We start from the raw sequence: 15,576 nt of genomic DNA, 5'->3' as shown, positions 1-15,576 counted from the left end.
TTACAATGGTGTTTTCTCTTCCCATAAGATGGGTATGTTTTTCTCTTCTCTCTCTCTTTTGTCAATAGTGGTGAAGAAGCAGCCCCTTTTCTAGGGCTTCCACTCTTAGTATTTATAGATGTGAGCTTCGTGAGCTGGCAATAAATGGCCGTGGCCACGCTGAGGTTCCGTCCCCATGGGGGAATGAATGGGTCGTGCCCTCGTAGATTAAATCGGACAAGAGTCGAATCCTCTTATGAATAAGTGGCCATGCCACTTATTAATTATGGATTAGCTCAAGACGAGATTAACTCCGTTAATTACCGTGAGATCGGATTCTGACCCATACAAATACAGTAGCTTAAATACATTAAATACATCTTATAACAACAGAAAAGGTATCTACATTTTGTAATATATCAAATGGTATCTATAGATAGCTAATTACAAAGCTGTTAGCTTAATCAAGAAAGTTGCTTAGAGAAGTCCCAACTAGACGTTGTTTCTTATACTATTGCCGTTAGTGGACTACTTACTGGTGGTCAAGTTGGAGAAGCATATGCCTTGTTCCGCTAAATGAAGGAGGTTGGTCTAGCGCCAAGTAAGCAGACTTATAATCTGATTCTCTTCGGTTTTTGTAAAAGAAGTGATGTTTGCATGGTTAAAGAGATCCTACTTGAAATGGTCGGAGCTGTAACGCGAGGATTTTTGCGATTCTAAGGGAGTACGGTGCAACTTTTTCCAAGAATATCGTACGAATTTTTCCCTATTTTAATCCGCCATTATATGTTTTTCGCAAAAGACACGTGTTAGAGGGATTGTCAAGAGAATCGGCTCAGGTATGTTAAGGTCATCCCTTCTTTCTTTTTTTGGCATGATCCAAATTATACGGAAGAAACGAGCAAACGCACAACTTTCATAAATTACTCTATTCGTAGAAATGCTAGAGATGTGTATATTCTTATTCTCCCATAAGTCTTATTATTCTATCGTCGGTTCATGGGTCTAAAAAAAATGCGTATTTGATAAAGTTTATCCAAAAGGCATATTGTGTTTTATGGCATTCCGAGAAAATCTTATTTCTTATGCATTTCATGCATTTATACATGTACATTGACCCATGACCAGATGGCGTTATATAAACGTATATATGTATATTATATTATATGGGATACGGGAAAAAGGTTACGACGTTATATACGCACCACCACCTAATCAGCTGGTATACGATGATGATATTGCCCACAGTGGCTGAAATGATATGATGGGATGATGATCACGCCCAACTATGCCTTATAAAAAGGACAATGCGGTCGCTGCAAATATAATCCGGTTTACAAGTCCGGAGTCGAATCCCACAGAGAACTAAGGTTTAGCTACAGCTGTTCACTATCACCAAGAAGACAAGCTTGAACAATTCCTAACTTATAGATATTAAGATTCTTGTGTTTAACTAATTAACTAATAAATTAAAATAGTAAATTAACAACTAACGATACTGAGGGTTATAGAAAAGATTAAGGAGGTCTAGAGTTATGATTTCCCCTATTGTCGGAATCCTTCCCGCTATGTCTTCTATAATTTCGCCTAAGTATTCTCTACCGATCATGAGCACTCTTATTACCGTAAATCTCTCCCGAGTAATTACGACAATTTACTAGACGCACTCTCCCGAGCTACGCTAGCTGGATTTTAATACAGCTCACTTCAGATCGCACCCAAGGCTTCGTTATCCCTAATCCCGCCTTTAAACCCTCGGTTATTGATCCCTCATATACTCTGGGAGTGGTATTGTTCAACAATTACCTAAATATGCACTCTCTCCCGAGTTATGCATACTAAATAGGCACAACTAATTGAGAGCTCTTCAATCAACCAGAATATAAACGTAGTTGAACAAATAGAGAAAAGCTATGGCTCAATTATATAAAAACATAACAAGAATTTATCCTACAAAAGGTTCTATCAAAACTCTAGATAACAAATTAGCTATTCATAATAGTATGTAAAACTACAATACTAAAAGTCATAACCAACAATGAAAAATAGGAAGAGGAAGGAAAAAACTCGTAGAAGAATTCTCCGCCTTGCTCCCAATGTGTTCTTGCCTCCAAGGGTGTTGTCTAACCCTAAAGTAGTGTCTCTCCGCCTCCTTAGGTCTAATTTTGTGTCCAAAATATGTCCCCCTCTTGTTCTTGGCCGGCCTACTTTGTTTAATATAGGGTTTAGGACTTAAAATCCCATGTTTTGCACTTTAGTCCCTGAAATTTTCGCTTCCTGCCGCGGTCCCACCCCGGTCGCGGTCAAACCGCGGCCAAACATACTCTCTGATTCTTCAGTTGTCTGCGAGTACATCCTGCCGCGGTTCTGCCGCGGTCGCGGTGGAACCGCGGTTTTTCACCCTGTTCCGTTTGGAATTTGGAAAAATGTAAAACATGAAAGTTGTAGCCCTTTGAGTTAGCTTTTCAACCATATATTGTGGAGCCCAAATGGAGTTCTGAGCAAAAAGTTATGTCTATTTTACTAGACAGTGCGCAATATGCCTCCTCAAGTCTTCGTTCGTAGTTAATTATCAAATTTGACCCCCGAACACGATCCCGGCTTAATTCCTTGAGCTTTTACTCAGACTTCAAAGCTTCACATCACTTAAATTCATTCCATAACATCTATATAGCTCGGAATCACACCTACAAGGCATAAAACACACAATTAGTGCAAAACACTAGCGATTAAAACGCAAACTCAATTAAAGTGCAGTAAATTCGAGTGTAATAAGCGACTAAAATATGCTCGGAATCAGAGGCTTGATGATGTTATGTACGTACAGACCTATGCATTACATGACATTTATACGCATATGCATGACATTATAAATATTTCATGATTTACAAAGCTATCCAGACTTACAGGATGAGTCATTTACTCCATGTTTCTTCCATGCTCTATATATATTTATTTACATGCCTTACATACTCAGTACATTTTTCGTACTGACGTCCTTTTGTTGGGACGCTGCATTCATGCCTGCAGGTATAGATAATCAATTTGACGAGCCCTCATAGTTGACGAGATTTGCTTCAGCGAAGAATTGGTAAGACTCCACCTCATTCGGAGTGTAGCCGAGTCTATGAGTCATCGTGTCAGGATTTCGCTACAGGCTTATGGGTAGGCCGGTACCCTGTCCCATTTGATGTCAACTAATCTTATAGGCTTTGTAGACAGAGGTTCATTTTGCACAGTATGTCAGAGGCCTTGATGGCCCATATGTATTCATGTTTTAAGAATGATGCTTCATTAACATAACATTTGCTCACTTACAATTGTACATTACGAGTTGTGGCCATGTTGGCCCATCATAGTTAGAAAAGGAATGAATGAGTTACAGAGTGGTTCTTTCGGGCCACTACGACACCGGGTGCTAGCCACACCTCCCCAGGTTTGGGGTGTGACAGTAAGATCTGTCTTTCAGCGGGCATGAGTGCAGTTTGCTGAAATTTCTGACCTTGAAAAGTTTGTTTTTTTCAGGCTCGAATACTTAAAATACCAATCACAGTTGTTGTTGATGCATACTAGGCAGTACCTACGACAAGGATATAAACGTTTCCATCAATAAACAGAGCGACATGAAATACAATGATATATAGTGATACACACTGCCATCAACAATACTAGATGAAAAATACAACGACTATACATTACTAGACGGTGACAACTACAACTTAAAAGTGTACAGCCACATATTTACAAACAACAACTTATTTTCTGCATAATTATGCTTCTAACATCAACTACGATACACATTGAGATACATAATTATACAGTAAATTTTTTGATACCTGCTTTCACTTGATCTATGCACCTTAAACTGGAATTTTTCCTTTACTGCCAAGTGCTTCATGACTTTGACTATCGTAGCCTTGTCTTTATAAATTTGACATTCTTCTACATCTATATGTTGAGGGTCAGTTATTATTGTATTTGATCAGATTATGTATCCAGCCAGTCTTCTCCATCCCCAAACTCAATCATATTAATTGTATCGCTATTGTATCTCTCCTCTATAACTGAGCTTTATGCACATTCTGAGGAAATCATAGCAGAATTTGAATTGTAGCTGATCATGTCCATATCCTTTTCACTCGATGTTATACAAAGGGGATACATTATAAATTCCGAGCTTTTTTCCAGCTCAAGATATACACATACACCCATATTATTGTGTATCACTATTGGTGGAGAACCATTTTGGACAGTGTATTTGATTTCAATAACATTCAATGAAGTATCTATCGTAAGTTGTTTCGAAATCACGTCTACAAAATCTTCAAAACTTATATTTGGAGTAACTATTACATCATCTACATTGTAATCTACAAAGCTGTTATTAACATTTCATCGGCCGCCATACTGAATAAAAATTGGTAAATTTGCCATTGAAGTAGCTGAAATTAGGTCAAAACTCACTAATTCCTTGATTGATTTTGATTGTAGTTCGTAGTTCCTTCATCAAAGATATATCTACACAAAAGGAAATTGTTGCTTCTATAGTAAAATTGATCGATTTTGAATGAAATTTGGAGCTCCTTTTTAGAATTTTTTGTGAGAGAATGCTGTGATTTACAGAGGGAGAAAATATCGTGATCTATTAAATTGATACACTTGAAAAATAGGGAAGGAAGGAAGATCTTTAGCGTGATTCTTGGATGGAAGAATCCTTCCTTGCGTGTATCTCTATTTTTGGGCTACTTCTTGTAAGTGTCTTATCTTGGACTAGAGATTGGTAAGTTTGAGTTTAAGTTAGCTATTTATGTACTTTCCCAAAAATAAACACCTGACGCGCAGAAGGTCACTCCGCAAATTCTTGGAAATCGTGGGTCTTGGCCCAAGCCCAATTATTCTAGCGGGCCGGAAGAACAACGATAAAACCTTTAAGATTGAACCCCTAAAAGCCAAGTATAAATTAAAACCAAACGGAAACTGGATTCACCTCAAAAACCTTTCGACCACTCCGCCGCTAACTCTCCTCCTCTCCAGCGAATTCAGCTTCTGTTTCTCCGAGGGAATCAAAGTGTACGTTTCTCTTAGTAATGAATTTTCATCGGAATACAATAATTTTAGTTGAATTGCACTATAATTTTGTGTTCGCTTAAAGTTCGTATTGGTTTTTCATTTTGTCTGATATCGATGTGATAATGACTCTAAATTGCGATTGTCTACTACTTTTACCTTTCCGTAGAATCTTGAGAGTAATTACAAAACCCTCTATTCAGTTATGCAATGGCAGATTTTCCATGGACTATTTTCATTTTCCACCTTGATGCTATAAATTTGCTTCTATACTTGTGGGTTAGGAAGTTTAAACTGTTGTTGGTCTTTATCCTAGTCCGATGGGCCATTAGATTGACAGACGTTATGCTCACTGTCCGCTTGTAGTGGACTTGTTCATGAGAAATCTTTATTTGTAATCGGGTTGCCTATGTTCTCAATGCGTAAAATTATTAAATGGTGTCTTGTTACAATGGGTGTTTGAGAGATATGATATTGTGGGCTACTGTTGCTGCGTGATGCCTCCTAAGATATGAAGCTATAGGATATCAAAATTAAGTTGATTTTTAATGCACCCTACGGTGTGGCCTAGTGGTCAATGAAGTGGGTTGAGAACCATGGGGTCTCATGCTTAAATCCAGAGGAAAAAACACTAGGTGATTTCTTCCCATCTATCCAAGTGGACAAAATTACTTGGTACCTGTTGCTAGCGGGAGGTAGCGGGTATCTCGTGTAATTAGTCAAGGTGAGCATATGCTGGTTTGGACAACCGCGGTTATAAAAAAATAAGCTGATTTTTAATGGTATGTAAAAGAAAGTCTTTGTTGCGTTTTAGTGGATTTGTCTGGCTTGGCTAAATGGCGCAGTTTTGGTGAACCATAGAAGACCATGTTACATGAACTTGTATTTGATACGTTTCATACTTTTCTATAAGCAATATTAGTGTATTATGAAGAATCCATACAAATACCAGCTCCATGTAGGCTGTAACATAGCTGAAAGGGGCAGTTAGATTGAAATCAAGATTTGTTTGTGATAACATGCCAACTAACTAATCATATGAAACCAAGAAGTCCCTCCGTTCCAATTTATGCTATGTAGTTTGACTCAACACGGAATTTAAGAAAAAAATGAAATACTTTTGAAACTTGTGGTCTTAAACATGCCATAACATTTGTGTTGCTATAAAAGCTTTTCATTAAGAGTAAAATGAGAAGCAGTTGTTTCGAAATATAGAAGTATGCCTTTCTTTTTGGAATGAACTAGTAAGGTAATAGTGTTACATAAATTGGAACAGTTAATATACAGTTGCGTGTGCAGAAGGAAAAAGGTTATCTTCTGTACTTTCATAAAAATCTGAACCCTACATCACACTTTTGCTGAATGCTTTTGATTTGAGAGCATGTTGAGGGCATGTGATTACAGAAGCTGCGCTACTCTGTTTGGATGTCTAGGTGTTCTTTAATGCATGTTGTCTGCATATTTGAACTGGAAAATGGTTGTTAGCTATAACATCATATGCTTTAACAGTTACAGATATAGGAACACTTTCTCTATTGAACATGAAGGCTACTATTTTCTGTTGAACCCTTTTTGTCATCCCCCCCCCCCCCCCCCCCCCCCAAATTATTTCTTAAATATATATTGTATCTCCAGAATGGAATCTGCAACCAAGCATGCTATTGTGGTGAAAGTCATGGGCCGCACAGGATCAAGAGGGCAGGTGACTCAGGTGAGAGTCAAGTTCTTAGATGACCAGAACCGGTTTATCATGAGAAACGTCAAGGGACCAGTCAGAGAGGGAGATGTTCTCACACTTCTGGAGTCTGAGAGGGAAGCCAGGAGGCTGCGCTGAGCGTTTCATTTGTTCTAGAGATGGTTTTGATTACCTTGATACTATGATAGCTATCGTTTTAGTCCTTTAAGAAAAATGTTTGGTATCGTTTTCAGGACCTATGTTAAGTGTGCAGTAGCGTTGAGTATTTCTCTCTTGCAAGTTATTGCTGGAAAATGTTGTGATGATTGATTGGTATCCTTTTTTTTCCCTCACAAAATGTTTTGCTTCTCATCGATCTTTTCGTGGCTGTTCCTAACTTCCCAGCATGCTAGTCTGAGAATCTATTTTCAATAACTTTCCTCCGTCATTCTATGCAATGGATCTTTGAGTATGTCTTATGTTCTTATCTAGTGAAAACTTAAAAATATGCATAGTTGCAGACTAGAAGAAGAAAGTCATTTTGTAAAATATGTTATGTGTGGGAAGTTATTTTTCTTATTTATGGAGATGGACATTGTCCTGACACGTATTTAAGAAAATATATCTTTAATTTTCAAATAGTTTAATCTTTTTCGAAAAACAGAAAGTTTTACTTAAAAGTGTTCACATTGTAGATTGATCAAAACCACTCCATATATGAAGGAAACATGGTAAAATAATGCAGGGGCGTATCTAAGGTTATATTTTATTTTTAAATCATGTATAGTAATGTTATGTTTTTTATTTTTATTTTTAATATATGTTTGTGCACTCATGTTCAAAGTATTATATAATGTGATAGTTATTTTGGTGTATCTCTCTAGGTGAGGTTGTGAGTTCAAATCTTATGTCAATCTTATTATTTTTTTCCTCTTTTTTTTTCTAGAACTAGACGCCCACGGGAGATGGGCGTGTCTGGTGTTATTTATTGCGTATTTTAAGTACTTTTTCTTTTTATTTCTTTTTTGTTTGGTTTATTCTTTAAAATTTTCACACATTGAAATTCCTATTCTTCTTTTGTCGCTGTAAAATCTTGTATGATTAAACAAAATATGTATATTAAAACTAGAAGTAGTGTATGATGTAGCATATAGTCAATGGGTTCAACTGATAATATTTTCAACATGAAAAATAAATATAGATGTAAGAAAATTACTATTTAAAAATAAATTGAACTTATAATTCCAAAAGTGTAACGGGTAGCAATTGTAAGAACTAAAAATATTTAACCCATAAAATTTATATTCTGGATCCACCTCTTTTTAATAGTACACTCATCCTCTCATAATCTTGGATACGCCTCTGTAATAATGGTTAAAGTCTAGAAACTAAATGACATTGAGAACTTAAACAAAAATATTGGCAGAAGACTAAAGAATGAAAGTAATGCATTCAATTTCAGAAGTAAATAAAATATGATACAGGACCACAAAAGTGATTCTTTACTCTTGAAGAAATAAATAGACAAAAAGTTGTATGTAGAAAAGAAAAAGTGAGCTTTTATGTTATTTTTTTTTTTTGGGTACATACGTAACGGCTGGCAAACGGGTCGGGCTCGGTCCTAAACGGGCCTCGTGAGCCGGTCCTAAATGGGCCTGTCCTATGTGGGCCCGGGCTTCGTGTCCCGGGCTTAAACGGGCTTCGTCGGCCGGTCCTAAGTGGGTCGGTTCTATGTGGGCCCGGGCTTCGTGGGCCGGGCTTAAATGGTCCCGAGATTCGTGGGCTTTTGGAGGTAATCGGACCAGGACCGGGACCACGAACTAATGGTCCCGGACTAAGTGGACCGGGTCCGGGCCAAACGGGCCTAAGTGGGCCTGGCCTATTTTTTTTTAATTTTTTTATCTAAGGCAATTTCTTGTAAATTATATATATATATATATATATATATATATATATATATATATATATATATATATATATATATATATATATNAATACGTCTAATAATTTTAAAATAACACAAATTGTCTCAAATCAACTTAAAATCTTAAATACGAATATCTGGAGAACGCGCAAAACAACTCTTTATATGCCACCTTAAACAGCCCGTGCCCTCCAACTTTGGACGATGAGTGTAGACTCGACCACAATTCTTGCACTTTTATTATGTAAACTTCTTCATTTTCTTCTACCACATTAAAGTGTTCCAAAACAAATGGGCGCACTCTAGAATCACCGGGCATGATTTAACTTGAATTAAGAATTTGAGTTTGAGAAATGAGAGATGAGTGAAGACTTGAAGACTTGAATGCTTCAATTTAAGTTTGAGAAATGAGAGAGATTGATGATTTTGTGAGAAAAATGAAAGAATAAGGGGTATTTATATTTGAAAGTAGGGAAAAAGTATAATTATAAAAAGTTTGGGGTTAAAACAAAGTTTGGGGGGAGGGGGGAGGGGGGGGGGGGGTTAAATGGCTATTTTAGTAAGCCCAAACGGCTATTTTTTAAATGACCCAACGGTCAGATTTTTTTGTGGAATTTTTTTTTAAATGTAGTCGTTGGGACCGTTTAGGACCGGTTTAACCGGCCCACTTAGGACCCGTTCCCGGGCCCAAACGGTCCTGGTCCTAACGGGCTTCTTCAATGAACAAGCCCACTTGGGCCTGCACCTCCCCCTGGTCCCGGGCTTAAACGATTAGGCCCGTTTAGGTCCACTACCCATATGGGCTCGTGGGCCTGGACCGGGCCCGGGCTTTACCGGCCCACTTGCCAGCCTTAGTACATAGTATGTAGTAAATGTTTCCATTATTGTTGCACGATTTATAAAGGAAAGACTAAATTCTATTTGATGTTAAAAGAATACAATTCAATACAATATCGCAAATGCTAGGTATCGTTTACATGCTAGTCTAGGGGTGTACAAAGGAAACCGACAAATAGCACCAAATCAATAATCCGAGTCAAACCGGAAAAAAAATTTGACTATAATTTGGTTTGATTTGGTTTGCCGTTAGAAAAAAAAACTCGACCATAATTGGTTTTGTTTGGTTTTAACTAAAAATAGTCAAACCGAAGCCAAACCAACCCGAAAAATATTTTATACATAAAAATAATTATTGTAATGTAATTTATAAATATAACTTAAACTCTTTAATAGTTCTCTCTTTTAATGTATTATTTCAAGTTTGGACTTAGAACTTTTGAATGGTCAAATATGTTTTATAAACCATAAAAGTTAGTAACTCAAATAAAGCCCAAAGCAAAATCAAATCAATACTAATGCTAATAAAAAAAATTAATTCAATACTAGAAATGACAATAGTATTGGATATTTACTTTTTTAGTTTTGCATTGATTTAGATAGTGAAAATCTATAACTCACTTTTAATATTATTTAGTCATGTAATTAATATTTAGTACTTATTAGTCGTACTTACTTTAACATGACTTAGTACTTTTAGATTATGTTTATTTTTATTATGGTTTTCTAATTATCAATATTTATCTTATGCGATTTGTTGAGTATTTTAGTAAAATCATGACTATCTCACATTATTTTGTATTATTTTACTGGGTAACATCTTATATAGTTTTATCCTACTAGGACCTAAGAAATATTAAAGCACAAATTATAAATTTTATGCTATGAAGATTTTGTCGGAGAAAACCCCGAAAAATCCGAGAAAACCGAAAAATTCGAGAAAAACCGTGATTGAAAAATCTGACTTTAGTTGGTTTGGTCTGATTTATAAATTTAAAAATCCGAGATAATTGGTTTGGTTGGTAATTGAAAAATCCAAACCAATCCGGCCTATGTACCCCTACATGCCACATACATATTTCTTTTTCGGATTACAAAAAAGGCATTTTGTTAGAAAGGGTTATCAGGAGAAAGAGGAAGAAAAGGTAAGAACTAAACATGGAGCCATTGGCTTCTAATAACTAACGAATAACAAGATTAAATCTAATAAAAATGCCAAGAATAAAATAAATAAAAAAAGGAATTTCCAATTCAATACAATTTTCAAAGGGGGCATCTTTCCAGTTCAACTAATCTTGTACAACTATGGGGTCAACTAAATTAAAAATCTAGGAGTGATAAGACTTGAAAAAGATGTTTAATCTTCTCTCTTTTCTAAAGAAGATTTAAGAATAATTCAGAGAATATTCCACTTTAGTCCTTGAATTTTAAAATGCCTACTCAAAATATTGAGAGAAAATGCCAAATAGTCCTCAAACTGAGGGGAATTGAAGGATAATATGTTTGCATGATTTTTACAAAAGCTTTCACGAATATTTATTAAAAGGAAATTTGTGAACAAAAATGTAGTATTTTGAAATTTTATGAATATTTCCAAAAAATCTCTTTACGAAAAATACCTCAAGCAATATACAAACAGCCTGGTCTAATAATTTCTCTCACTTTATATCTTTATTAAAAAAGAAAAAGCCTCTTGTCTTTATCACCCACTTTTAAGATCATACTAATAGATTAAGATCCCAGCAAAAAGTATAAATTTGGCGTTTATGGCAAAAGAATTAATGGAATCTTTGAATGAAACAAAAAGAGAATTTTATGAAACAAGAGCAGCGTGTTCCATCATTATCTCTTCGTAGATTTTTAAACTAATAATTAATTGATTCTAATCCGATACCCTCCACTCCCACTAAAAAATAAAAAGAAAAAGAATTTTCTATAATTCAACGTCATCTTGAAATGAATTATCTAGAAAGCCTCAAGTTAACGGTGGCAGGAACCCATAATACTTGGCGACTTTCTTTTTCTCCTATTTTGACCTTAGATTAATGCACATGAAGAGAAAAGACATGAATTAAATTCAACGGTGAATCCAGAATTTTAGGCTTATAGGTTCTTACAATGATTTCAAATTAATATACATAAAAATGGGATCAACAAACTGAATTCCAAGCTAAAAATTCTAATATCTCTAATGAATTATTTTAGTATTAATACAAAATATATGCAAAAATTACTAAGTTTACGTGAATCGGTAACCTTTGCATTAGATCCGTCCCTGACTAAATTATTTAGTCCTTTATTAAGTCCAACTGAGTTAACATAAGAATTGATTGGGATCCGGGCGGAGCTAGAGTGTCAGGAGCGGGTTCGGGCGAACGCAGTAACTTTGGTTTGAACCTTAATTTGTCTTAAAAGATCTATTAAATAAGTATAAATTATTAATTTAGAACCCAGTAACTTAAAACGATTATCCCGAACCCATAAGCTTGAAATCCTATTGGCATCTACTTATCGTCAATACCCGATCTTGCTATTAGCAATATTCGTGTCTTTATCATCCAACACCAACAACAACAAACCTAGCATATTCCTACAAGTGGGGTCTGGGGAGGGTAGTATGTACGCAGACTTTACCCCTACCTAGTGAAGATAGAGAGGTCATTTCCAATAGACCATCGGCTTAGAAAGAAGAAGAAGAAGAAGAAGAAGAAGAAGAAGAAGAAGAAGAAGAAGAAGAAGAAGAAGAAGAAGAGGAAGAAGAAGAGGAGGAGGAGGAAGAAGACGAGAGGGAAAGAAGAAGAAGAGAGAGAAGGGGTAGGGTGGGGGGAGGGGAATAAGTAGTACTGAATAATAACAATAGGAAATACGATAGTAGAAGCGAACTAGATCATTTTAAAAATCTATTAAATAAATAACTTCTTAAAAATCTATTAAATAAATATAAATTATAGTTTAGAACTTAGTAACTTAAAACTATTATCACGAACCCATAAGCTTGAAATCCTATTGGCATCTACTTATCATCAATACCCGGTCTTGCTATTAGCAATATTCGTGTCTTTACCATCCACCGCCACCACCACCAACAACAACAAACCTGGTATATTCCTATAAGTGAAGTTTGGGTAAGGTAGTGTGTACGCAGACCTTACTCTAACTAATGAAAGTAGAAAGATTGTTTTCAATAGACCCCCGGCTTAGAAAGAAAGAGAAAAAGAAGAAGGGTTGGTTGGTTTGGGGGGAGGGGGGGGGGAGGGAATAAGTAGTACTAATACTAAATAATAATAACAGGAAATACGATAATAGAAGCGATGTAGATCACACGTGTCTTTATCATCCACTTTTTAAATTGAAATATAGTATGATTGCCAAGCAAAAGTGGGAATTTGTCTTTTTTGGCAAAAGGATTGATGGAATTTTGGAATGTCTTAAAAGGAGAATTCCAATTAAGTTGCACGATAACATTTTCAACTCTGTTCCGTCATTATCTCTTAGTTAATTTAAACCACCAATAAGTTATTATAATATCCTTATCCTTAGCGTACTTGTTAGTGCGCCATTTCCATGAACTACCTAGGAGTAATTACCTATAATGTTAAGCCCTTTTATTTTCCTTACTGAGTGGTGGTAACATTACAAACTGAATTTGTGTAGTTAATTTGGTTTTCGTGTAATCGTGTTAGTTTATCTCTGTAATTCGTGGATTAATTTGAAGTTGACTGCAATTATTTGGTTAACGAATTTAGATCATTATATTGTCTTCTTTTTTTCCCCTACCTGTGGGGAGTGGACGAATCTCTTCTCATAAATTCCCACTCATCAGATTCGCAACCTTCTTGTCTTAATAATCAATTATCAAATTTGAATAGATTACGATTTCAGAAAAAAAGTGCACATTTGGCGTTATTTGCCTAGAGGATTGATGGAATCTTTGAATTTATTTAAAGGAGATAGGTTGACTTGTCTCTGGTGATGAAATAATAGCAGCGCGCACGAATTTGAACAACTATTTGCAGCCATCTTTTAGTATTAAAGGTATCTTTTCCATTTGAATAGAAAAGAAAAAGAATATCACTGATCATGCCCAACTATGCCTTATAAAAGGAAACGCGGACGTTGCAAATATAATCTGAGTATTTATGCCCAGAGTCGAACCCACAAGGAATCAACCTATCAATTACTTTCGTTGGACTTACTAAATTCTATGGAATCAACTTCCCCAAACGTTGTAAATAACAGTTGATGGTATTTCTAATAACTAAGACTGAAATAAATAAACAGCTGAAAACTAACTATGCTTGAGTTGTAAACAATTATGAGAAGGTCCTAAGGTAGTGATTTCCCCTATTGATGGAATCCCTTCCGGTTATGTTTCATATAGATTCACCAAAATATTTCTATCAATCATGAGCACTTCTTTTACCGTAAATCTCTCCCGAGTAATCACGATAATTTACTAGACGCACTCTCCCGAGATACACTAGCTGGCTTTGTTTATTATAGCTCACTTTAGATTGCACCCAAGGCTTCGTTATCCCTAATCCCACCTTTAAACCCGCAGTTATAGATCCCTCTTATACTTTGGGAGTGGTGATGTTCAACAACTACCTAAATATGCACTTTCTCCCGAGTTATGCACACTAAATAGGCACAGCTAATTTAGGATCCTGTCAATTAACTACAACAAACACGTAGTTGAACAAATAGAGATTAACTAGCAAACTATATTAACATAATCAAGAAGTCATCCTTCTATAGGTTCCATCAAAACCCTAGACAAAGGATTTAGCTACTCATACTAGTGTTCATCACAAATCGTTAAAACAAGAGAAAGAAAGGAAGAACTCGATGGTTGTGTATCCTCCTTGCCTCTTGCCTCTCTCTTTCTTGCACTAAACTATGAAAACCTTGATAATACATCATTGGGCGAGCTTGACCTTCTATAGGTTAAGTGAATTTTTTCGCAGACTTCCAAGTTCACCCCTAAAAATTAGTCTTCCGGAACTGGACTAGCGCGGCCGCGCTAGTGGGCGCGCTAATGGCCGCGCTAGTAGCCTAACATTCTGCCTCAGCCATCTGGACTAGCGCGATCGCGCTAATGGACGCGCTAGTGGACGCGCTAGTCCAGGACTTTATTTCCTCGATTCATTTTCTCGTCTTCGCGCGTATTCAGCTCCTAGGGGTTTTTCTTGCTTCAATGTAGCTCCAATCACAGCTTTAAGGCCTCATACAAGCTCCTCTTCTTGCAACATGTGAAATTCACAATTAGAGCCCATTTTTCATCATTTAACTATGTTATGACCTTGAAACATAATCAAGCTGGGGCATAAATAATCGCCAAATTACATAAATCTAGCCTATTATCAATCACCTACTACAACAAACAAACACAAGAAAACAAAACTACCAAGGTTTCTAGTGCGATACATAAAATTCTTTTGTCCTTAGTAAAAGATCCTATGCTCTAACCAGAAACGGAGCTAGCCTTATGGTTGGGAATTCAGCCGAACCCAGTAACTTTGATCTAAATATGTATTTGTTTTATTTATCAAATATATACAAATATTAAAAATCCAATACTTAAAAAGACTATAATTTTGAACCCATAAGTCACAAATACTAGCTCCGTCTCTGGTTCCAGCATTGAGAATGAAAGTAATTAGAGGTAGTTAGAGATCGCGTAGGAGTGTATTGATACAGGGCAGTAGTTAGGTGTAAAGTTGGATATCATTGTGTTCTATGGAACAGTGAAGTTTCATTTCCAGCTTCTTCTTCTCATCGTCTTCGACTCATACGCGATCTCTCGATCCAACTGATAATTGATTGAATTCCTCAAATTGACATGGTATCAGAGCTGATAATCGATTGAATCTAGGGTTCTTCACTGTGAATTTGTTGAAGGACGAGAGATTCACCAAACCTTTGTTTTTTTGCTCAAACCCTAATTTTCTTCAATGGTGGTTGATGAAGTCACTGATCAAAGCTCGATTATGATTAATCACAATCATCCTCTCTATTTGCATCCATCCGATACACCTGGAGCATTGTCATTGGGTTTCCAGTTGATTGGAATGGAAAATTACACATTGTGGAG

At 36.1% G+C, this 15,576-nt stretch overlaps 1 protein-coding gene across 1 annotated transcript; it reads left to right on the top strand.

Annotated features, from left to right (window-relative positions):
* LOC109233087 (40S ribosomal protein S28) lies at nucleotides 4,940-7,097 on the top strand. Its single transcript, XM_019398846.1, has 2 exons — nucleotides 4,940-5,049; nucleotides 6,682-7,097. The coding sequence occupies exon 2, from the start codon at nucleotides 6,683-6,685 to the stop codon at nucleotides 6,878-6,880; it is 198 nt and encodes a 65-aa protein (XP_019254391.1). The 5' UTR covers nucleotides 4,940-5,049; nucleotide 6,682; the 3' UTR covers nucleotides 6,881-7,097.

This window comes from Nicotiana attenuata, chromosome 10 (genome assembly GCF_001879085.1).
Source record: "Nicotiana attenuata strain UT chromosome 10, NIATTr2, whole genome shotgun sequence".
NCBI lineage: Eukaryota > Viridiplantae > Streptophyta > Magnoliopsida > Solanales > Solanaceae > Nicotiana > Nicotiana attenuata.
The sequence above is the reverse complement of the archived record's forward strand: the minus strand, read 5'-3'. Positions and strand labels throughout refer to the sequence as shown.